At 36.5% G+C, this 24,206-nt stretch overlaps 2 protein-coding genes across 4 annotated transcripts; one reads left to right on the forward strand and one right to left on the reverse strand.

The window, feature by feature from the left end:
* Window positions 1–262: 262 nt before the first annotated feature.
* On the forward strand, window positions 263–10,656 carry LOC135581335 (uncharacterized). 3 transcript variants are annotated; one of them, XM_065113484.1, is made up of 10 exons: window positions 263–508; window positions 1,382–1,464; window positions 1,550–1,627; window positions 3,771–3,883; window positions 3,979–4,044; window positions 5,724–5,825; window positions 5,903–6,449; window positions 7,720–7,925; window positions 8,093–8,256; window positions 10,353–10,656. In XM_065113484.1, the coding sequence occupies exons 1-10, from the start codon at window positions 357–359 to the stop codon at window positions 10,498–10,500; spliced, it is 1,659 nt and encodes a 552-aa protein (XP_064969556.1). In that variant the 5' UTR covers window positions 263–356; the 3' UTR covers window positions 10,501–10,656. The 3 variants fall into 3 exon arrangements, with proteins under 3 accessions (XP_064969556.1, XP_064969558.1, XP_064969557.1); XM_065113485.1 differs by having other exon boundaries at window positions 264–508; window positions 1,385–1,464; XM_065113486.1 differs by lacking the exon at window positions 1,382–1,464.
* Window positions 10,657–14,679: 4,023 nt separating this feature from the next.
* On the reverse strand, window positions 14,680–21,675 carry LOC103974499 (NADP-dependent malic enzyme). Its single transcript, XM_009389350.3, has 19 exons — window positions 21,449–21,675; window positions 20,145–20,265; window positions 19,986–20,060; window positions 19,737–19,888; window positions 19,557–19,662; window positions 19,346–19,411; window positions 19,115–19,210; window positions 18,959–19,030; window positions 18,772–18,855; window positions 18,368–18,466; window positions 17,904–17,951; window positions 17,680–17,733; window positions 17,509–17,607; window positions 16,076–16,165; window positions 15,915–15,992; window positions 15,757–15,831; window positions 15,559–15,649; window positions 15,100–15,228; window positions 14,680–15,006 (listed from the first exon to the last, which is right to left on the reverse strand). The coding sequence occupies exons 1-19, from the start codon at window positions 21,595–21,597 to the stop codon at window positions 14,918–14,920; spliced, it is 1,773 nt and encodes a 590-aa protein (XP_009387625.1). The 5' UTR covers window positions 21,598–21,675; the 3' UTR covers window positions 14,680–14,917.
* Between the last annotated feature and the right edge of the window lie 2,531 nt (window positions 21,676–24,206).

A 24,206-nucleotide genomic window follows, 5' to 3' on the forward strand; every position in this document is an offset into this window, starting at 1 on the left:
AGTGGGCATTGATTTAAGCCGCGTTGGCATACTGAGGATTCGGCACACCGGACGCGCGGCAGTCCCACTCGCCGAGTCTATCAGCAGAGGACACCTATGTTTACGGCAAGAGAGCCATAGTTGTTGCTGTCTCGTGGGTCCTACTAATGTATCAATCTGTATGGGGAATCGTTACTCGCTGACAAATCAATCCATAGCGTCACCGTATGCGCTGTGCACAGGAAGATATCTATATCCATATTTATTTATCTATTTATACGAGTCTTCGAGAGGGAAAGCGGTCTCATCTTCGTGACTCTGTATTCTCAGAGAAATCCACAGAAGAGAAAGAGATAGAGAAAGAGAAAGAGAGACGAATGCGAGAGATGGATGAGGGGCGATTGCTGGAGCACGAAAGGCTTCAAATGGAGCAGATCCGTGAGCTCGACATGGAGGAGCTCCAGGTCGAAGAGGTCGACAGCAACCACCACGGCGACTCCGATGACGATGATGACTCCGCCTTCACCAGGTTTGGATTCGTTCCCCTTGGTGGTCTCTTAGCTGCGATCGTGCCCTACGTTTGGATGATAGATGTGGGGTTTGATGGTTTACTTTGTTCTTGGGATCTTGGCTTCGTCTGCCGTTGCTAGGTTCGGACCCCCTTCCCCTTCCTCGCGACGATTGCGTTCTAGGGCTTGGATGTTAGATGCGGGGAGAATGGTCTCTTGGATGTTAGATGTTAGGGCTAAATGCCGCTCTAACCACCGCAAAGCCGATCCAGAAGAAATAACAAACCCTAATTTTGATGGACCTCGATTTTCTTTGGTATCATTAGAATTCGAAGTATCAGGGAGTCCACTATATTTCAAGGTGGAAGTATTTGGCTTACAACGGTGCTTATTTGAAGTTCAATATTTTGCCCTAGGATTGGACAGATGTTTTGGAATTAATGATTTCTTTTTCTTCTTCTCCCTGTTGTTGTTTCCTGTTGTTTCACCTACATTTTGCAATAATACGTCTCTCACTTGTGCTGTGGAGCGAAGTATTGGAACGTCCACGAATTTGTTTATCTTTTCTCTTTTTCTACTTCTATCAACATGTGAGAAAGGCCTTGTTGTGCCACTATTTAGCTTACGCCAATTTGGTTTGCGAATGAGAGAGGGAGAGAGTTAACACATGACATAAATCCTTATTTGTTATTGCTTCTTTATCATTTCATTAGAGATAGTTCTCTTTGTCTTAAAAAAAGAAGACCTGGAGATCTGGGGTAATTAAAGAGAGGTACCAGAGTTTATGGGCTTATGAAAAGAAAAGAAGAGAGAAACTTTGATTGCACAGATACTATGAGCAGATGCATGATTTTCTTTTCAGTTTTCTAATGAGAGTGCATTTTTCTGTGAAGTAGTCATGGTTATCGAGGGGCTGGTCCAGTTGGTGGCTTCACATACAATACTTGTTTGGCTTCCTTGCATTCATATCTTGGTGGTAATTGTATTTATATTGTTTGTCCAGAAAGTAGTGTTGTTTTGTCTTGCCGATTTAAAACTTTATAGTTCCTTTTTTGTGACAGAGGTTGATGATACTCATGGAAGACTTTTGTTTTTGGACGGCGGTGCAATCTTGAACCTTCCAATGTTCTATCTTGAAGGTAGATGTTGACATTAGTTATTATAAAACCAAGATTGCATATGTAAAGCTTAGCGATCTTAGTGCCACCACCACTTTAAGAGCATTATTTATATTTATATTCTATCTGAGGTCATCATCTTTTCCGTGTAATAGAACTTGCCTTTGAAGATAACACAAAAAGAGGAAAAATTTTCTCAATGACTTAAACTGTCGCAATTTTTGAATTTTGAGTCATGAGGTTTCCATCAGTTTGTGACAGATAATCAGTCTCTTTTATAAAGAGCTGCCTAGTGCCTGAGGTTCCATCAATGCAGGGTCTAAGATGGGTCAATACACAAAGTCTTAGACTTGTAAGTAGAGAGTTGTTTCCATGACTCCAAGCCTTGTTGTCTAGGACACAGTTACAGTGGCACCAAGGCTTGCCCTCTTTCAACCAGACATAAATTTTGACCATAAAGGGATGAAAACATGATTCTTTTGATCCAAAGTAAATGGTAGACAATGCTCACTAAATCATCATACAAAAATGCTATAGTATATCTCACACTGTGACAGAAAAAAAAAGGTCAATGAAATCGGGCTTGGAGTGGCTGCTATTCATCTTGAAGTAGCAGGTCGCTCTATCTGGTTTGAGACTATGGTATGGTTGTCATTCCAGAACACTTTTTAAGTCTCTATCATACATGTGATAGGATGTGCAGCTGCTGAATTCATTGTAACAGATGATATGGACAATTTTAGAACACTACCAGAAAATGTTCTCTACCTTTTTATATTTATCCACCATTGTGATGCTTTTGCAATGTTTATTATGGAACTTGTTGCTTGAACTCACCAACCTGAAGCATAATATGGGCTTAAGCTTAGTCTTGCCAAGACATATAAATGGAAGATTTTGTTAGACATCTGCATTTTAATTTAAGCATGGCGACTTAGGGCCCTGTGACTTTGCAATTAAAAGTGGTGTTAGTATTGGGACATTCATTTTGCACCCGCTGAAGGCTATAAAATGTTCTTTTTATAGGCTTTGGCGAATATTATGACATGCAACCTTGAACAAAGTTATTCTCTAGAGAAATTGTCTGAATGCTTTTTCGTTGCCTGATTATGTCACGACCCGAGCCTGATGGGCTTATTGGTCTATCAACTTCGTTTGACCCAAACCACTATTCAGAATGCTTACGTTGAAGTTCATTGTAGTTCACTCATCAAACTCTTATAAGTCAATCTTAATCTTGCCCATTTTTGATATGGGATTAATCGGGATGTTACAATCTTCCCCACTCATGAGCTTGACATCCTCGTCAAGCATAGTCTAGATTAACCTCTAGCATATTAAGTCGGCTCTAATATCAAATGTCACGACCTGGGCATGATGGGTTAATTGGTCTATCAACTTCATTTGGCCCAAACCATTTATCAAAATATTTAAGCTGAAGTTGAAAGTAGTATACTCATCAGATCCTTATAAATCAATTTTAATCTTGTCCACTTTCGATGTGGGACTAATCGGGATCTTACAGATTATGCATATACTTGAAACATGTAACTAGTTTTTAATATCATGGAATATTTGGTTTTGATGTCTTATTCTGCCAAAGTTCTGAACAATGAGTTTAATTCAATTACCTTTCTATTATAGCTGGCATGTAATTGGTTTTGATACTTGCATCTAGAAAAACATCCGTGAAGCTTTGTTTTTGGCCTTATTTTTGCCCATCTCTTTATCTTGTCAACTGAGTTTGGTCTTAAGATTCATAGTTTTTGAAAGGCTGCATTTGGTTTATTGATTTTTTTAAAATTATTTTTCTTCATTGTTTTTGGAGTCAAGTTTTGAAAATTTTGGCCTGCCTTTGTTGTATTCTTCATGCATTAGAATTAGGCTAACTTGATATTTTCAAAGAAGGGACTTTGTTTTGTTTGGCAAATTGTATGAGGAGCAAAAAGTGATGCACACAGAGCTCCTGAATAAGGATTTGTTGTATATTTAGTATGTTCAGTACATCGATAATGTTCACTTCATATGTTGTGATTGGATCCCATTTTCAAGCACATGCAATGCTCTTTTCTGTCTAATTCTTTTGTGTGGCCAAGTCTCTTATGAAAGATTGAGTTGTGTTGCTAGTTTTTCAGTATAATTTATTAAATTTGCCATGCATTAGGGGTTGTTTTGTTTCCTGAAGCAACACTCCCTCTTCGTGTTATTCAACCACGATTTATAGCTGCAGTGGAAAAAGCTCTGAGCCAATCTGATGCGCCATGTACAATAGGTGTGGTATGTTGAGTTTCCTTTTTCATCTTTTAATTATTTGGTTATTGGGTCAGGCATTGCATTATAGCATATTATGACTATTTTAAAATTTGGTTTAGGTTCGAGTTCATTGGCATCCAGATGATGGAAGACTTCGTTTTGCCTTGACTGGGACTACTGCAGAGGTATGGATTTGTTTACACATGTAAATAGAAATTTTGCTTATGTTTTTGTAGCTTTTAGATCCAGCACTATGAAAAAAATATATTGTTAACCTCCCTCAAGTAGTGTAACTATAACTGTTGCAGGTAAATACGCCATCTGTGCTTGCATTGAATAACAAATATCATTTAGTTTGTTTATAAGGTAGTAAAATTTAAAGATTTATTTGATTACTAGAAGTTAGTTTTTAATAAGAAAATGCACTTTAGAATCACGGTAAAGGTTTAAAGTTGAAAATTTACTTAACAGGAGCCTAGGATTAATAATTCTAGGAGTATCATTCTGTACCTGTTTGAGGATGAATTGACAAAGAAAAAAAACTATACAGTCTGTCTATGGTTCATTATGATTTTGGAAGGCATGAACACTTGGCAGTTATCTGCTTTTATGCAGTTAAAAGGAGCATTAGAATTGAAACGTGTAATAATGTGTCCCTTTTTCTATTTTAATGTTCTCTAACTCTTTTAATGCTCTTAATTTAACTAGAAATGTAATTCTGTATCACTGCTGGGAAAAGATCTAGCAGTAGTTGGGATATCATGGCTTGTCGTCATCATCATTGTTGTTGTTGTTGAATTATTTAAGGATCACATCTCAAGTTAAATTATTTTAGTTGAATATTACCACACACAAATTGTCTTTGTAATCACATGGCCCTTCTGTCATATGTTTTATTTTGATTAGCAAGTTATGTTGGAGTGGTGATTGGAATTTCATCTTTCGGTATAACTATCATTTATATGGGGAATATATCACTAAGATCAAGGAAGAGCAGCCTGAATATATCCTGTGGCTGAATAATCTAAATAGCAGCCTTTATGAATGTGAATTTTTGGTAGACTAGGTGTTCCAGGAATATTCTGCCAGGAACTGAGAAGTTCAATTTCAGCCTGAAGTTTATTTTAGTTGTTGCTACCTTCTAATATTTCTTATGCAATAGAAGTGTTTATCCTATCATATGTGGCTTCTTGATTATGGGTTATCTGAAATAGATAGTACTGTTTGCTGAAACTTGCTGCCATTTAGGAAAGCAAAGTATCCTTTGTTTCATAAGTTTTTAAGTGTGGAAGTGATCTTTAAAATCCCTGTGTGAATGACTTTCTGATAGGTATCTTTGTTTTAAATTTTCATTTGTCATCTGGACTTCTTGATTGTCTTTTTGCTAATTCTTTTGATAATAGTAAGAAAGGTATATTATGTACTGTTGGTTGTGTGTTAAATACTTCCTCCGATTTAATTTTGGTCTGTTAATAATATCATCCCTCTGTGAAAGTTGTCCAAAAGTACAGTATTAGGTCATGTCTTTTTCATGCGGTCCTAGATAAGACTACTGCCATCAAGACGATGGAAAGTATACTTTGTTTCATAAGTTTTTAAGTGTTGAAGTGATCTTTAAAATCCCTGTGTGAATAACTTTCTGATAGGTATCTTTGTTTTAAATTTTTATTTCTGGCATTTGGACTTCTTGATTGTCTTTTTGCTAATTCGTTTGATAATAGTAAGAAAAGTTTTATTATGTGCTGTCGGTTGTGTATTAAATACTTCCTTCGATTTAATTTTGGTCTGTTAATATTATCATCCCTCTGTGAAAGTTGTCCAAAAGTACAGTATTAAGTCACACATCTTTTACATGCGGTGCTAGATAAGACAATACCGCCGTCTAGATGATGGTTCATTGAATGTAGTTGCTCGTGGTCAACAACGCTTTCGACTAAGACGCCGCTGGGTAGATGCTGAAGGAGCAGTGAGTTCAGCAATATTCACGCCTTTTGGCCCTGTTGTTCACAGAAGACTAACAAAAGGTTACCCTTCTTTCAACAGCCATGTGGAGAGGTCCAAATTGTTCAGGAAGATACTCCAATGAGAACACCAAAGGAAGCATTTGCACGCTTAGCTTCAATCAGCAACTTTCAGAGGCCCAGTTTTGCACATGTTACATGTTCGAGTGGTTCTCCTTTTAAGCAGCATGGGCATGAGGATGCAGAAACTAGTTGGGACTGTATGTCTTATGGTAGCATCACAAGTGATCATTCAATGGACATGAGAGTGTCGCTTTCACCAAGTGATTCTGGTGATTCTCCTTGTATTTTTGAGAGATCTGCTGAGCCATCAAGTGTTGATGAGGAATTTATGCATGAGCAGAATGGAAGGCACAAAAATTCTGTTTCAAAAATATTGGGCAAATCAAGTCAATCTTGTAAGTATGGAATTGAGTGGTCCCCAAGAGAAAGGTCTGATGATGGTGAAAAAGTGGAAAGCAATTTGGCCACTAGTGAGTCAAAATGGCAATTCAATGCCCCAATGACCTTTTTACCTTACTGGGCTTACCAAATGTATGATTCATATTCACTTGCTCGACGAGCTGCAGGTAAGACGACCTTTCTCATGCATGTGAACTGTTGTAAGTGGTCGTAGCATAAAGTGGCAACTCGTAAATCTCAGCATGTAAAGATAAAATCTGTTTTGTATGGTTGAGCTATCCCTAGAAAAGGGATAGTTGCATGTTACCATAAGTTGTTGTTACACAGTTTCCTTTGTTTTCTTTTTGTTTGTTGTTGCCATGTTTCAAATTATTGGGATTCATACGTATTCTGGGTGGTTCTGTACAACCAGTACAGTGTTTTTATAGTCGTATGACATGAATCTTACTGTTTTGAAAGTATTATTGGTCTTGTGTATGATATAAGTTGGCATATATGCCACTCAGTTTCTATAGTGTTCAACCATGGAATGCAGAACCTCTACTAGCATAGTCCATGGGTTTGCTCGTGCTAGGCTCTCCTAGAGATATTTATTGATAGAACCGCTGAAATATCCTTTGTCCAAGGTTTATTAGTCTCTGATTGATGAGCTATTGTAAATATTAGAACTTGTTGCCTGGTTAATTGGAAAATTGTTGTAATAGTTGGCATGTTTAGTGTCTTACGCTTTCCAGTTTGTCTTTTATTTTCATTCTCTACACTTGTTAGAGAATTTGAGCCACCTATAAGGTCCCAAGATTACTGCTCCCTCATACTAGACATTAATGGGTTTTCAATGACTAGTAAAATTCAGCTAGAATGCCACCGACAATCAGAGAATATTAAGAGAGAAATTTCTCTCATATAATAGCTTGGGTTGTTAGGGTCAAATGTGGATATGCTAAAATATTTATATGAGAGATGCATGTATCCAGGACTGGGGAATAGGTCAGTGGTGGAAACTAGAGTGTACATTGTCTGGAAAAGAGAATGTTGTTGTGAAGAGAGGAAGCGGTATGACAGAAAATAGATCACTGCAGGATGAGCTCAAGTTGATTGTTCTCCAAATTTTGTTGAACCAAATTGAGAAGCTAACTTTTGATAGTTTCTGTGTTAGAAAGAACTTCACTCTTCATAATGCTGGCAGATAATGCCATTTGTGGCATTCTATTTGACCTTTTGTTGTAGACATTATCGTTTTCATGTATAGAAATTTGAACAGAGAGAACTTGAGCACTTTTCTTTTGAAGAACTTGAGCTACAATATTCACACTGCCATACATTATTTGCTGAGAACCGAGTAATCTGCCAATATTTGCACGATCAGTTGTTTTGATTTTTCCTGTATGTTTTATTATTTTTGATCTTGTTTAAGATGATATGCTATTGTTTTTGCAGACCTTTGGAGGAAGATAATAGGAAACCCAAGGTTAGACGACTATGCAAGAAAGCCGGATCTTTTGTCATTTTATATTGCCAGCAAACTTCCAATGTCTGAAGCAACAAGGCAGGAGCTGCTAGAGATTGATGGAATTTCTTATAGACTGCGAAGGGAAATTCAATTACTTAATGGCTTCAATCTTATACGTTGCAAAATATGTCAGGTATATCTTTAACCTCTTTTCTAGCAAGATGCATGTTAGGTCGCTGTGATCTGTTTAAACAGTCGTTGCAGCTTCACTTAGGGAGTGATATGCTTTGCAAGTGAAGTCATTGTGGCTGTATGGTATTTTTTATATGTGATCTTAAGGACTTTCTCTTTTTCTTGTAGGTTTTAATTGCTAAACGAAGTGATATGGTGGTAATGTCTAGTGATGGCCCCCTCAATGCTTATGTGAATCCACATGGTTTTGTTCATGAGACCATAACTGTTTGCTGTGCGAGTGGGCTTGAACTTCGTGGTCGCCCTGTTAAAGAACATAGCTGGTTTCCAGGGTATGGAGATACGTTTCTTTATTAGCCAATTTTGTCATGATCTTGATGTGGCTTATAGATGCATTATTGATTTATTTGAAAATCATAAAACAAAAGCTTTTCTTTTTAAAATTACTTCTTAGACTCTTGCCAATCAGACCATCAAATTTATATAGGAATTACCAACTCTACATCTCTGCAGTGACATTTTTGAAATGATTGTTTGTTCTGTCATTTATGACTTAATCTTTTCTTATTTGAAGAGCTTTAGTCTATCTAGCTCCAAGATGTTCACCACTAACCTTTTACATGCATCTGGATCCAGTAGTCTTAATCCTTGTATCTCAATATTGTAACTGAAGAATATCTGGATTTTTCTATCAAAGGAAATCTGAGTTCTTTTAGTTAAAGAACCTTCAACCGAATTTGGTTTCTGATTAATGTATGGACATATATGTTGGGGTAGCTTAATTGCAATCATGAATACAACTACATGCTATCATTCCAGTGCCATGTAGAATCCTGTTCTATTAACGGTTGTGTTTGTCTAACTTGGGTTAGGTCCAAGAGTCTATTGTTCTCCATCCTTTCTGCCCCAAGACCTTACTGCAGATGCTGCATTGGTTGACAAGCGGCCATCTGTGTTCACCATTGCTTGATCTTCCACATGGCATGTATGAGTTTATAGCTAAATGGAATCGCTAAGCTTATTATTGATCTATATATTAATTTTGACTTGATAATTTTTTTCTATGGGCTCATATAAAAATGTTCTTTGATTGTGAATAAGCTTTGAGGAAACACAGATTTTCATATTTGGCATCATCAATGATTAATATGTTTTCCTTTCATATCATTTTGGGTGAGAATTCAAATTAGGCATTGGAACAAAAGGACCTGGATATGCTTATCCTTTTGAGATACTGTGTGCTTTCTTGGCCAAACCAAAAGTACTACTAATCTCATCACAGTGGCTTAATTAAATTTGTCTGGCCTACCATTTTCAATATCGTGCTTGATATTTTGGGTGTTCAGGAGTTGCGTCATAAATTCTGCCAACTTCTAGGCTTCTAAGGATTTCCACGGCTGACACATTTCCATGAACTGTTAAAGATGAAGAGCACATGCGGTGGCAACTTGCAGAATGGATATGAATTATTAGTTTTCCTTTTCTAATCATCATATTTTCTTTTCTTTTTCATCCGCTTTGTTCTGGCTGGCTGTGCCGACAGGTGTGGCCCTGCCATGAGTTGTTCTAGCAGTTGGCCACACACTTGTGCCGCTTGAACTAGAATCCTTTGGCATTGTGTTCTGGCTTTATATTTTGGGAAGGTGCATGCTTTTGACAGTGGACTAGTTGTAACAGAACCGAGCAAAACAGATCAGATATGAATGGGGATGGGATTGAGATCAGTCTAAAAAGTAATGCAAAAAATAGAAAATATAAAATTAATATATATTTGCAAAACATGATGATTATAATAATTTCAATATGAGAAAATAGAAATATTTGGTAACTTAGGTGCTCTTTCTCTGTATGTTTAACAGAATATCAATCTTTTAAGAATTTGAGTATAGAGAAAAAAACGTACGGAAAGTGATAATGAGATAAGGAGTAGCTAGAGAGTAATTGATTAGAAGAAGTACCAGATATTTGTTAGAGAATTAGCAATCATATGGATTGATGATATTGCTGTAGCAAATAATTATTATATTTCATTGATTCAAACTCATCAAAGGATAAACTTCATCATGGTATTTTTTGTTATATAAATCAGCTTGCATGTGAAGTATAGGGTAAATGCAAAAGCCAATAAATAGTTTTGGGGGTTGATCCAGTAACTATGCTACAAAATGGCTTGCTTTGGTATTTCTATTTCCATCAGCTGCTTGTTTCCAAGTTATTCATGAAACAAGTTTCTCTTTATAGATATGCTTTTGTTGTGGTATACTTGTGGCATTTAATATTGTGTCGTTGGCGCTTATTTTCTCATGCAATTAATAATTAAGCTGATGCAATTATTTAGCTTTTATTTGCTTATGTTGAAATGGATGGCGACGTTATTCCTTTTTATTGAGGGTGTTTTCATTTGTGATCAAAGTGCAATTTTATGCAGGTATGCATGGACTATTGCAGACTGTGACATGTGTGGTTCAAACATAGGCTGGCTGTTCACCGCCACAAAAAAGCATCTTCTTCCAAAGTCGTTTTGGGGAATCCGGAGTGCTTCGGTTGTAGATGATACACATAAAGACAGAGAATGAAGCAAATTAAAATACCAAAAGGGAGAAGTGAGTTTAATGTTGTCTTCTCTTTTTTGGTTCAAACTGTAGTAGTGTGTACGAGTTAAAAACTGTGTTACTACTACTCTCTATGTTGATGATGATATCTCGAGTAGGGCGGAGTTGCTTTTACGACTAGATAGATGTGTTGAGGGCAGAGTCACATTGTCTCGGTCGTCATGCCAAGTCGGAGCGTGCTCGGTTGATCACGTACATAAACATCTGGTATTAAATGATAACATAAGAGGCATAAACGAGACCCAAAGACTGGTACAACAGTGTGTTCTGGAACTGTTAAATCTCCATCGTCCATCACCACCATCGACAGAACAAGATGATGATGTAGAGAGAAAAGAGGGTGATTCCATGGATCAAATTGGTAAAACTGGCCGCTCGGGCATTCATGCAGCCTCGGTGGGATAAGTGATCCCGTTTGCAAATAAAACTAGCAAGAAGAGTAAGCTGTTGATTACTTTTTCGAGGAGAATTATATGAAGATCCGACGGCTAATCTCTTGGAAATTAGGTAAAATATATGAGCAACCATTTGTTTCCTTTAGGATTCATGTCTTACACTTTAAAATTTTAATTTGTCAGAGATGAAGGGACTCTCAGTCTCTGTGTGTGCGTGAGCGAGCTATATAACAATGGAGACCTTTCCCTTGTTGTTTTAACAATTTCACTAATTCCAACACACACACACACACACAAGCTAAATACCTTTTGAGTCTACAAGCCAAATCTTCTTCCGACTCTCTTCTTCTACCGCTGCTTTAGACAACAGTAGTGATGATGATGACGACGATGATGATGATGATGATGATGATGATATATATATATATATATATATATATATATATATATATATAAAGTAAAAAAGAAGTTCTTATTTAGAGCTTCATTTTTTAATTTTATATTATTTTAATAATCATCACATGTTGATGACATTAGCTTGTAAATGTCATTTGTATCATGAATCTCGATGTTTGATCCTTAATCGACTATAGTATACTTAGTTCTGCATTTATATTCAGTTATTTATAACAATATCAGGCTACTCGAAACTACTCGACGAGACTACTCGACGAGACTACTCGAAAAACTTTACTTTCGCTTTATCATCTAAAATTAATAATAATAATAATAATTATTATTATTAAAAAATACGGTAATAATTAAACTTATTTTCTTCAAGTCTTTCAGGATCAATAGGGGCATTTATTTAATAAAACTATCATAATAATTTAACAACTTATTATAATGGAGACACACTCACACTGTCAATCTATCGGAGCAGTTTTGAGCTTTGATTTGATTTGATTTGATTTTTTTCCTACAGAGCGTGCCAATGATTTTAATAGGTTTCAGAGATTGACCTATCATCAGGTCAACCTTGGACGAGCTGCACTCTGTATATCCATTTCTGTGTATATATATTATACATGATAGAGAGAGATAGACTTATTTAACAAAAGAATTTACTATTAATAATCTAATGTGTTTTGAGAGAGTCAAAACAATTCGGAAAGATACCATCAAGCAGTAAAGATTTTTTTATTATTATTATTTTGTTTTTGCTAATGTTTCTCATAAAGTGATTGACTTATTGTACCTCTACCTATGGAGTTTAAAGTCCACAGATAGAGAGTAGCCTGCTTGAATTGCTTGCCTCAGGAGTTAACATGTTCAAAACTGTATAAGAGTTGGAACTAAGTAATGTAGAAAGCTATCGATATTTTTTAAGCTACCAAAAACGAGTTTAAAGAAGGGCAATTGTTTCAGAAAATATTCTCTCTCTCTCTCTCTCTCTCTCTCTCTCTCTCTCTCTCTCTGGGTATTTCCTGGATGATGATGCTCTCCTTTTTTTTTTTAATAATTCTCAAACAGTAATCCCCCATTTTTAATGTTTCAAAAAATATTCTTTCAAAAAGTTATCATTTTTTTTCTACTTTCAAAAGATTTTTCTACCAACTGTTTACAGTGTTTTAGAGGTTGGTTCTTAACCAAAAAACATTATATAGTGTTTTAAAAACACTGTATAGTGTTTTGTATAGTATTTTTGAAAACTATATATTGATGTGATAATATTTTCAAAACAAAAATATTATAATATTTTAAAGCAAAATACAATATAGTGTATTTTTTTGTGGGGGGTAAAAATCAATCCACAAAACATGACAGACAGTTGACGGGAAATAGGTTTTGAATTGGGCGAACAAATATATGATAATTTTTTAGATTTTTAAAATAATAAAAAAAAAGTAACTGTTTGAGGTCACTGTCCGATCTTTGTATTCCTCTCTCGTGTGTCTTATTTTAATTCAGTTTCATATCTAATGCCGTGGGAGATGCAGGGAAAGAGAAGACAGGAGCTCTTCTTCGGCTGCTGTCTCGGGGATCGATCGCTTGGGTTAGCCGAACAGGGAAGCGACGACCGTATGTAACGACTATAAAATTATATGCTTTAATTTATTTCTCACGTCAATCGAAATTCTATGATTAATATAAATGTCTTTTTTAATAAATAATATATTTTTTAAATTAGAGAGTCTTTAGGCAATTTTTTATTATAATATAAAATTAGATCGATTTTATGTTCCATACAGTTTATCCAAAAATCGATCTATCCATCCAACTATTTAAGGTTTACTTATCTGATATGACATATTTTGGGTCCAAGACACGTCACAATCGACACCATAAGCCAGGTCAGAATCTATACTAAGGCACTGTTCGACACATCATATCTCAGGAATCCCAAGGGCATAGCCCCTGAGACACGTCAAGTCAGAATCCGTACTAAGGCGTTGCTCGGCACGTCACGTCTCGGGAATCCCGAGGGCGCGGCCCCCCCAAGACACGCCAAGTCAGAATCCATACCAAGGTACTGTTTGACACATCCACCATGCTAACCCACATACAACCGACCCACGTACTAATATAAAGACCTTTGACCGGCATCTGGCTTGGAGAAAAAGAGAGGGAAAAAATTAATTGAATACTCCACTAACTTGCTCGTTGGAGGGGACTCGTCGGGAAGCACCCAACGAGGGCCATTTTTATAGGAAAGTGGCCGCCCACGACCTGCGAGCATCTCAACCCGAGAATCGCCATCCAACGCACGAAGGAGAGTAGTCAATCGACCCGAATCCCAACCAACGCCAACCAACATACTTTCCCGAGGATGCGGCCACCTCACGAAGACGAGCTGCCAACCACTCCGGAGACGGAAAGATGCAGCTCAACATACGCGACGCCCAGATCGGCACCCAAAGGAACGCTGATCAACACCCCGTCGTGAGGGCTCGGTCGACCTCGGCATTCAACTCAGCCGATAGAAGACTTCCGACATTGACCTGTGGACCAACCCGTGTTGACTCATCGACCACGATATTTGTTCACCAACACTATCTAGGATATATATGATAAGAATGAGATTCCACAAGAAAACCGAAAGGGTCGTGTCACCCGAGTGGATGAGCCGAAGGAGAGGGAGGGTGACGCCGAAACGATAGAGGCACACGCAGCAGCTCACGAGCAGTCAGGCAAAAGCCCCAATAACTTGCTTCTTCCAAGTGCTTATCAAAGTTGTCTCGGACAACTCTCGAGAGGCAATTCCAAATTATAGGGACATAAAAATTCTGCAATTTGCCAAATGTGTCTAAGCATAATATTTCCAAATGCTCCTGTTTGAAATTGGGAACTTTCTAGTTGACTCTTAATTTTTTTTTAAAAAAATAATATAGAATAAAAGATTTATAAAAAACTAAAATTAATTAAAAAATTATATAAAAAATAATTAGTATCAATCAATATTATTAATATAAACATTGGTAGTTAGAACAGTCAATCCCAATTTCATGATTGATGTAAATATCTTTTAAATAAATAATTAAGTTAATTTTGGTTCGCTATTCGGCGCATCCCATGTTTTTGTCCGACCAGCCGGTTTAGTTCGGATTTTGATTACCGTGGCTTTGTTGTTGCTCGTAAGGTTCATCGCACGTATACGTATGTGGTCAGAACGAGATTGATTCCACGGCAAAACTAAACACAATATGTCTGTCTGTCCGTCAATTCCTTCCTAGCACGAAGGATCAGCACGATCGTTAAAAGATCGTTGACATGTGTATTCCCTGTGCATATTAAGCAGAGTCAACACTCAGCAAAAATAATATGTACTATGAAGACAGAATTCCGACAAGCAGTAGTTTATTGAGCACAGTTTCCTCTTCCGACGAGGGGTTAAACAGCATCTGCAGCAAGCAGGCGACAACTGCAGATCTAGGCAGCTCTGCAAGTTAGTCTTTATTAACTGCAGCGACACAATCCCCAGTTCAAAACTACAAAGCATTTTACAACATAAAAGCCATAATAGCGACAATGTAACATCCGCTAATTTATCTGTAGCTGCGGTAGACAGGGGTATACATGCAGCTCTCTGCATATTTCACCAAGTTTTGCGGACGTGGCAGCCGGGTTGCCAAACCTATAATTTGTACAAACAAATAATGCCTAAATCTTGCAAAGGCACCATCGGAAAAGAAGGAATGCGTTGGATGAAGGATGAAAAAGAATGTACCAAGATCGTACGCCTTAGCTGCAACGTTAGCGGCAATATGTGCCGATATCGTTCTGATGTTGGAAAAGGGTGGATAGATCAACCCCTTGTCAAAGTTCTCCGGTGTCACTTGGTTTGCCAAAGCTTCCGCTGTTTCAACAGAAGTGAGGGTTAGAAAAGACTAGATTTCATAAACCACCGATGGAAGAGGGTATAATCCATATGGCCATATCCATGTGCACTTCTGAACTAAGAAGAAGAACAAACCTGAAAGCAAAGCATAATAGCACAACCAAGAGATATATCCCTATGTCATACCTGGTGCTCGCATAACCATTCCATGGAAAAGTTAGCAAGCAGTGGTCAGTACTAGGTATCTCTAACTAAAGATTGTGAACCTCAATTCTCTTTTTCTTTTTTTTTTTCAAGAAACAAACATTTTTGGAAGAAAGTCACAGTTATAAATCCTCTTCAACTTACAGGCTGCAAGGAGCATGTCATCATGCACGCGGATCGCTCCTGAGATCACCAAGCCAAGACCAAATCCTGGGAAGATGTATGCATTATTTGCCTGACAGCACACAACAAAACAGACATGATGAGCCATGGCCTACGTCTCCAAACATCAGCAATGTAAGTAATCGATGGAAATCACAGGTATGTTGATGAATGAGGAACCTGGCCAGGCACAAAAGTCTTGCCATTGTATTCAACTGGATCAAACGGACTCCCACTGGCAAATATTGCTTGCCCCTATCAATTGAAAAGAAGTTTCAACTATAGAACCTGATTACAAACAATGTCATGGAGGCAAAATAGTTAAATGGAAGTATTACCTTACTCCAATTATATGCTTCTGCAGCAGTACATTCAGATTGTGAGGTCGGGTTTGACAAAGCTAGAATAATAGGCTTCTGCATTTTGCAAAAGAAAAGCAGAGGTAACTCATTTTATTATTCACTAGCACATGATAAAAGAATTTTGGAAATAGTGCTACCTCATTGAAGGAGGCCATGGCTTCAACGACCTCCTTAGTGAAGGTTTTTCCCACTCCAGACGAGCCAATCAATGCAGTTGGCTTGATAGCCTAAAAAAGGGAACCAAACTTGATGTAAGGATTCCTAACTGGTTCGCACACTCCAGAGTTATGGAGCAATACAGAGATAATCATTTGGTACTATATGATACATAAGGCATAAGTTTAATGTATACTTGTGATGGAGAAACCCAAAGACTGGTACATTGGATTCTAGAACTGTTAACCTCCATGTCTATCACCAACACTAAGAGAACGTGATGTATAGAACTTAATATATACTTCGAGCATGCATATATCAAATTGGTAAACCGGCCACTTGGGCATTCCTTTTCGATCGCCTAGAACCAAGAGTAAGTGATAGTGCACTAATTGAACAGTGGAAGAACTACCTACAGTCCTTTGGACCTCAAAGAGACCCATTGGTGTCTCTTGTGAGGTGTAAAAGAAAGTTAACAAGCCTTCATTTCAGTCCTCACAGCTATATTCGCTTTCCTTTTGTCTTCTCTCCCTTTTTCACTCTTGAAACCAGCCCTCATCAACTCTCTTTCCCTTCTCTTGTCTCAATCCTCTTCCCAAACCTTCTTCCTCCTATTCAAATCTCTCTATATTCAAAAAATTGTTGGAGAAGCCTAATTTTTCAAGGAGAATGTTTGAAGATTAAAGTGGCTAATATCTTCGAAATTAGGTAAATCTGAACCCCTACAAGGACTTAATTTAGGGACTTCATATAAGATTCATGCTTGACTTACACGTAATTGAAGCTCCAATCCATGCATGTCTACGTTTAATCTCTCTAGATCAGCATGGTTTGGGGCTAGAACTAGGTTAGATCTGCATGGACCTAAAAAGGGTACTGGATCCGTCCTGGCGTACAATGTGCCCATATACACCTCATTAACTGGAACCATACCAGTCTGACCAAGGACAAGACGAGAACAATAACCAAAATGTCAAACAATGGTTTAGAAACCCTTTAGTTGAGCACAAGACGGGTTCCGGATAGAAGGTAGGCATCCATGTTCGGTAAATTTAGGTTTGGATACGAAGTAAATGGAGTTCAAGTCCGGGTTCAGGTGAAGTGTGGAGGCTTTATACCCACTACCATCACTACGAACAGGGCTTCCTGCACCTAAAGGCCATCTACATCCTGCATCCTTGTTGGGTAAAATTCAGGTTCATATATTTAATTGGGTTCAAGTTCGAATTCAGGTGAAGTCGCAGGTATTTGACCTGCTGCCATCACTATAAACAGGCCTTCCTGCACCAAAAGACCATCTTATGTCCTGCATCAGTAAAGAATTCAAGGAGTAGATAACAAAATAACATTCAGGATATTCCTACAGATATTCATATATAAGAAGGTAATGAAACATGAGGGGAGACTCTTGCACCTTCACAGCATCCAAGAGGGTACCGACAGGTTCATGCTCATGTGCCCATGGCTTTTTGAAGTGCTGAAGAGACTCTTTGCGTGAACTAACAATCAAACCCTACAAAGAGACCTTTGCATTATTTTAACAATTGACTAAATCCAACAGACAGAAGCATAACTAGCTAAATACCTTTGAGTCTACAAGCCAAATCTTCCTCCGAGTCTCCTCTAATGGTACTTTAGACTACAGCAGTGACAATATGTTCATTAATTGTCACAAAAAAAAAAAAATAAAACAGAGATCAGAGTTTCAGATATGTTCTAAATAAATCTTATGTACAGATATATGTTTGCCCATATTACAGTACTCGTGGAAATTTATGAGGGCATACTCGATGGTTTATGCTGCAGTACCTCTTTTGACATCTGAAGAGCTATGAGTTCTGCAATACCAGTACCAGCCTGCAAATACCATAAATAACTGTAATAATCTAAAAACCAGGCTTTGTCAGTAGTTGAAATATATTAATCAGATCTAATATACAAACTTTAAATGTTAGAAAATGTCATTGTAGAAGCACAATATTTCAGAAAATGGCAACTCATTTTACATATCGAATACTGCCTGTAAATATAGAAGTCCCCAAGTACTAAATAATACGAGATAGGTAAGGACATCTAAACGTGACTCTAACAGTCACAGTTTCAATTATTTAGGCATTATCCTTGGCACCATGAAATGAATACTTAATAACAAGTATGGTGCTAGTACTAGTAAAATGTTCTATACAGTAAAGTTCCAGAAAGGTTTTGCAAACAATAAGTTAAAAGTGTCTGCATTTTCAGTGAAAGAAGAAAAGCAAAGCAAGGAGACTGACCTCCCCAGCACCAAGGAACAAGAAAGTTTGATCTGCCAATGTTCCACCAACCAACTTCAGAGCTGCAACAAGTCCAGCAAGCACAACAGAAGCTGTTCCCTGTAGTAACAAGAAAAAAGGTGGACTTTGATGAGATATTACAGCAAGGAATGACCCTTTGGAAGGGTTCGTAACAGCCATGAATGGATCTTATTTCTTATCTCTCATCTTTGGAAGAGATAAGAAATCCTAGGGGCTGGTAACAGTCCCAAATGGATCTTCATCTTTGGAAGGGTCGGCCCTTCAAAATTGAAATGTGTCCATGGAATGACCCATTAGCATATCTGTTATTTCCCTATTTCTAGAATATCATCTACTCAGCATTACAAAGTAAAGATTCAGAAGATTGAATTCTACGCTGGTACCTGAATGTCATCATTGAAAACCAGATGAGTTGTGCCATACTTTGCAAGCAATTCAAATGCATTATGGTTCGCGAAGTCTTCAAACTAGAACCATTCGACCAATGTCATCCATAGCAAAATCAAGGGAACATAAATATGAAAGCAAGTGTCCTCAAATAACTGAGATATCTCATCAAGTGCATTTTACCTGAATAAGGACTTTTTCCCCATAGTTCTGCTTAACAGCAGTCATGAACTCATGCAGTAACTCAGCATACTCCTACACCATACATATGAAACAAATATTTAAGACAACAAACTGCACACTATACCAGTAAACTCACAGTTTTTTCAAAGATGGTACCTGTCCAGTGGCTCTTTTTTGCCGTAAGCCGATGTAGAATTCATCCCCAAGCAAATTTTCATTATTGGTCCCAACATCAATTGTGATAGGTAAGCACTAAAAAGTACCAAATGATAGTTGGAACACTTACAGGCAGAAAAAATGGAAAACTGAGAGGAGAATTAACTGTTTTCTATATAGCTTAAAGAACCCAGGAGATGCAACTAAACCCAACTTGCAAAGAGCACTTACAGAAGATGGGCGAATTCCTCCAAGAGCAGTATACAAGGCAAGCTTGCCAACAGGAATTCCCATTCCCTGCATAAGTTCGGGAAACAAATCATGAAGATATCAGCAAAAAGATCAAACATATATTGACGTATAATATCCCACCACAAATAAACCAGCAGAGCCTTCAAAATTGTTTCATATATATAGCCAAAACTGCAGTAAAATCTTTAACCTGGCATCCAAGATCTCCAAGACCCAAAATGCGCTCACCATCTGTGACTACAATAACCTGAATGCTCTTTTCAGGCCAGTTTTTCAAGACCTCAAGAATCTTTCCCCTGTAAGACAGAAGACCCATCTTTAATTGACAAAAGATGGCATAATATAGAAGAGACGTAGAAAGATATCTTACTTCTCTTTCAAGCTGATGAAAAGGCCCTGAGGACGCCTAAAAATTGAACCATACTTCTGGCAAGCCTCACCAACAGTGGGAGTATAAACAATTGGAAGCAACTCTTCCACATTATCGATCAAAAGCTTGTAAAAGAGCCTCTCATTCCTCTCCTGGAGAAGCAAGTATCACATATCCATAGACCAATTGGTCATAAACCGACAGCCCAAATTCACCTAAAAATGGTTAATAAAAGCTGTTTGCAAATACCTCAAGTTCCATCATTGCCATGTAACGTTGAAGAGGAAGTTGATATTGTCGAATATTATTCATGAGCTTCTTCTCCTGCAGTTCAAATTTGAAAGCAGTAAGTGGTGTTCATTATGTATCAATAAAAGTTTTGGTCAATGAAATAAAATTTTGTTAGACCTGAAGCTCTTGGGTGATACATGCTGGAGGCAGGAGGCCTCGTATGTAGTGAGCATCTCTCTCTTTCTCAGTGAAGGCAAGCCCTTTGTTGAATCGTGGATCCCTCAGTAAAGAATATCCGCTGCGGAAAATATAGAATTTTATGATTTACCTATTTCAGCAAGATCTTAACAGAACAGATCACTGTACCTAAACAAATATAATTAAAACAAGCAACTCTACAAAAAGAGAATTCTGGACAAGAAAAAGTATAAGAAAAATTTCCTTTTCCGGATCAATAAATACACTAGTAGTTGCTAGTTTAACCATGGACTTATCATTTTTGTTTTCATTTACAAAAAGAAAAAGAACAAAGTTGTGAGAAAATGTTTAAGAACGAAGGACAAGTAATCTGTCAGAGAAAAGAAATCTGTTGTTAATCGGTCAAGGGGAAAAAACGAGCGAGTCCGCAAAGAGCAACTTACAAGGGGAAGTGAAATGCAGAGAAACAGAACAAAAGGAAAGATTTCTATTTAGATCTTACATTTCACCCCCACCCCCCAAAAAAAGTACAGTTGCTTCAGTCTTTCTACAACTCCAGACGATCCAACAAAATTAGAAAGGCATTAAGTAGCAAAGGGGCATGCGTCAACTCCATTACCCATGATAAAACAAAAGAAGACCAGGCCATCAAGAATTTGCATATAAAATCCAACTTATAGATCTAATATACTTCAATGTCACCTATTCGAATAAAAATTAATTGAATCATTATGTATTTACATAATATAGGAGAAAGATTGTAGTCCGATGAATACATAGTAAGGTATGTTTTTGCTTAATCATATTTGCTAAAAAAGAAGTCTTTAAGAGAAAAAAAATCATGAAGATCCAGCGACCCAAATAAAACAAAAAAGACATAACAAATGAAAAGTAAAGGATACTCATTGCAGGGGAAAAGACTCTTTTTTTTTTTTGTTTACTTTGCTTCTTTTGCACTTGCGTCCACTTCATTAGAGAAGTTGTTTTAAGGAGTGATCTCCATAGTATACATAAAAACAAGAAATCCTCAAAATATCATCTTCCGTCGTTTCTGTTCCATCCCCCTTCCACCAGCTTCTCTAAAAAGTGGAGTTAGGGAGTAATCCCCAACGAAAACAGGTGAAAATTTTCAGTAGAACAGAAAAGATCTCTTGTTTTAGTTCATCGACATCACTAGAAAAGTGTGGTCGAAGAGTAACCCCAGCTCGATTCGGCAAGAGAAAAGAAAAGAAAAGAAAACGTCGGATGAGCGAGGGATCAAATCAAGGGACGAAAGACGAGACCTGGCAACGGAAACGGTCCAGGGCGTGACGAGCTGCTCCTCAGTGGCCCGGTCCTCGCCATAGGCGTCCTCCACGCCGCCGGCCACGGTGCACCTAGGCTTCATCACCGATTCCCCCTCCGCCCTCAGTTCCTTCAGTGTGCTCTCCATGTCTCGTCCGAAGTCGCCTCTGCAAGATCCAGAAGTAGAAGGAAGGCCAACACGCCGATCACCGAGGCCGCAGCCACTTGCCACTTAATTTATATGAATACCATTGCATAATAAGCAGATTACAGGGCGATTTCCTCCCTTCAAAAAAATCCCTAATATTATTTTTTTTTCCGTGGCCGGCCCCATATTAGTTTTTCTTTTTTTCAGGGAGAGTCTCTAGAATTTTTGTATTTCTCTCAATGACTCTTTTGTCATTTTCCCTTTTTTTTGAGAAAAAAAATTATTCAATTGAACCAATATTCTTTATTAAACCGATTTAATTAACTCAAATATTGGACCGATTCAGAATAAAAAAAAATTAATGATATTAATGTATCAATTTATAATAGTAAAAATATAAAAACTAATATGAAACTAATAATCAAATTATAAATAAATAAAAATTACCATAAATATATTATAAAAACAAAATAAAATTCGGATCACTGAATATAAAGTAAATTATAATATTATGCTACTATTGATATAATTTAAATAAATAATGAAAATCTAAAAAAATCCCCAAAATCAAAGGAAAATATTGAAAATGACATACAAAAAATAAAATACATCTTTTTACATTTTAAGCCACTAAAATATGTATCTTACTAATTTTAGTCTTTAAAAAGTTGAATTTAGTCTAAAATGAGTAATCCGAATGGAACTGAAGTTTTTTCTTCAAAAATATAAAATTTATATAAAATACTTGTAGTTGATTAGAGAAGCCTAAAATGACCCCCTTTTTTTTTTCTATTTTTGGAACATTAAAGAACCTATTTTCAATTTTTGAACCTAAAGGACCTATTTTTTAAAAAACTAAATATAGGTTCTTCAATGGTCCAAAATTTGAAAAATTAGTTATTTTGAGCTTCTCTAGTCAATGACAAGGCTTCATGAAAATTTTAAAATTTTTAGAAAGAATAATTTTAATTACACTGATTTTGAATACGATTATGATATTGTTTTTTGAATATGATCCAAAAACAGTATAACTCCTATTCAAAATTAGTGTAACTAGGGTCAAATTTTATGTTTTGGGTCTAAAATTTTATGAGACCTCGAAAATGAGTTGTGTAGGCTTCAATGACTCTTTTTTATTTTTTTAAATATTAATAGATCAATTTGGGTAAATTTAGGCATAAATAGTTTAATTTTTTAAAAAAAGTTATTTATTTAATATTTTGAGGGTTCAAGGTAATTTTTTTTTATCATAGAACCACTTAAATATTATCAAGGATTCATGTGACAAGTTTTAACAATAAACGAAATTTTTTGACTTATAATTTCATAATAAATTGACCAAAAATAAAAAAATCAGAAAAAATAGTTTTTATAAGTGCTCCATCAACTAAAAATAGTTTCTTTAATGGTCTAAAAATAAAAATATTAATCATTTAGGGATTCAATATATATTTTTATGGTTTCTTGAAAATTTATTCCAAACTAACTTGACTAATTCAAACCTACTTGATTTAATCGAGATCAATCAAATCTAAATTATATCAGTCTAGAGTCATTCCAGATTGGTTCTATAAGGATTTGAGGTTAGTTCCATTATGTCATAATCAAATTAAGTTTAGTTTAAGTCAATTGAGATATTCCAATTAGAGTTTTGGTTGATTCGGGACTATCGAGAGATTGATATTTCATACCTGATTTGATGAATTTAAATGATTTATCAAGAGATATCATTTGAAAATAATTATTGATTTGCTACTTTTCTCAAGTTTATGATATTGATATTATTATTATCATGTAATAGATATGACTAAGCTAATAGTTCACATTGGAAGTGTAACATGTGAAAGGAGATGCGGGCCCATCACAATGCAGAGCTATTAATGAACATAGTCTAGCATATTTACATCAAGTATGGTCTCTCATAATATTTAATCATATTGATTTCTTGATGCATGCGTAAGTGAATAAATGAGTCTAAATGAATGATCATGGATGTTTATGTATCCCTGCCGAGGGCAAGTATGACGATTCCCTTCAGGGATTAGCGGGTCGTTAGACGTTATGGTTAGACGGTTCCTCCATTTGCTGTTAGGAAGAATGTATTCCCACTTGGGTGGGTGAGGGATACCACTTCATTCGCTATCGAGAGTGCGATATGGATTATCTTCATCCGTTGTTGGGAGAAATCCATCTCGTAGAATATGACTCTACATCCGCTATTAGGAGAGTGCACCATCGGGTGATGTACGCCTTTGTTATTATATATGTGTTGCATGTGGCTGATGCATGATTTTGTTTATTATGTAAGAAATTATCATCATTTTTCTGATGCATAAGTTTTATAATGAATCAATATATTATAATTTCTTATTAAATTATTGATATTTATTTTTATTTTATAAATATTAAAGATTATTTTAATGATTATTTTGAGGTTCCTACCAACATGTGTAGTTGCTGATATATTTTTATCTTATATTTATTTTCAGAGTACTATACTACTTTGTAATTGATCTGAAGCTTGGGTGGAAGAGACTTGTGACCCTACCAAGAAGATGTGGTTTTTTTTTCTAATTAATAGAATATTTACTATTGTAAAGACAAGGATT

Source organism: Musa acuminata, chromosome BXJ2-6 (genome assembly GCF_036884655.1).
Source record: "Musa acuminata AAA Group cultivar baxijiao chromosome BXJ2-6, Cavendish_Baxijiao_AAA, whole genome shotgun sequence".
Taxonomy (NCBI): Eukaryota; Viridiplantae; Streptophyta; class Magnoliopsida; order Zingiberales; family Musaceae; genus Musa; species Musa acuminata.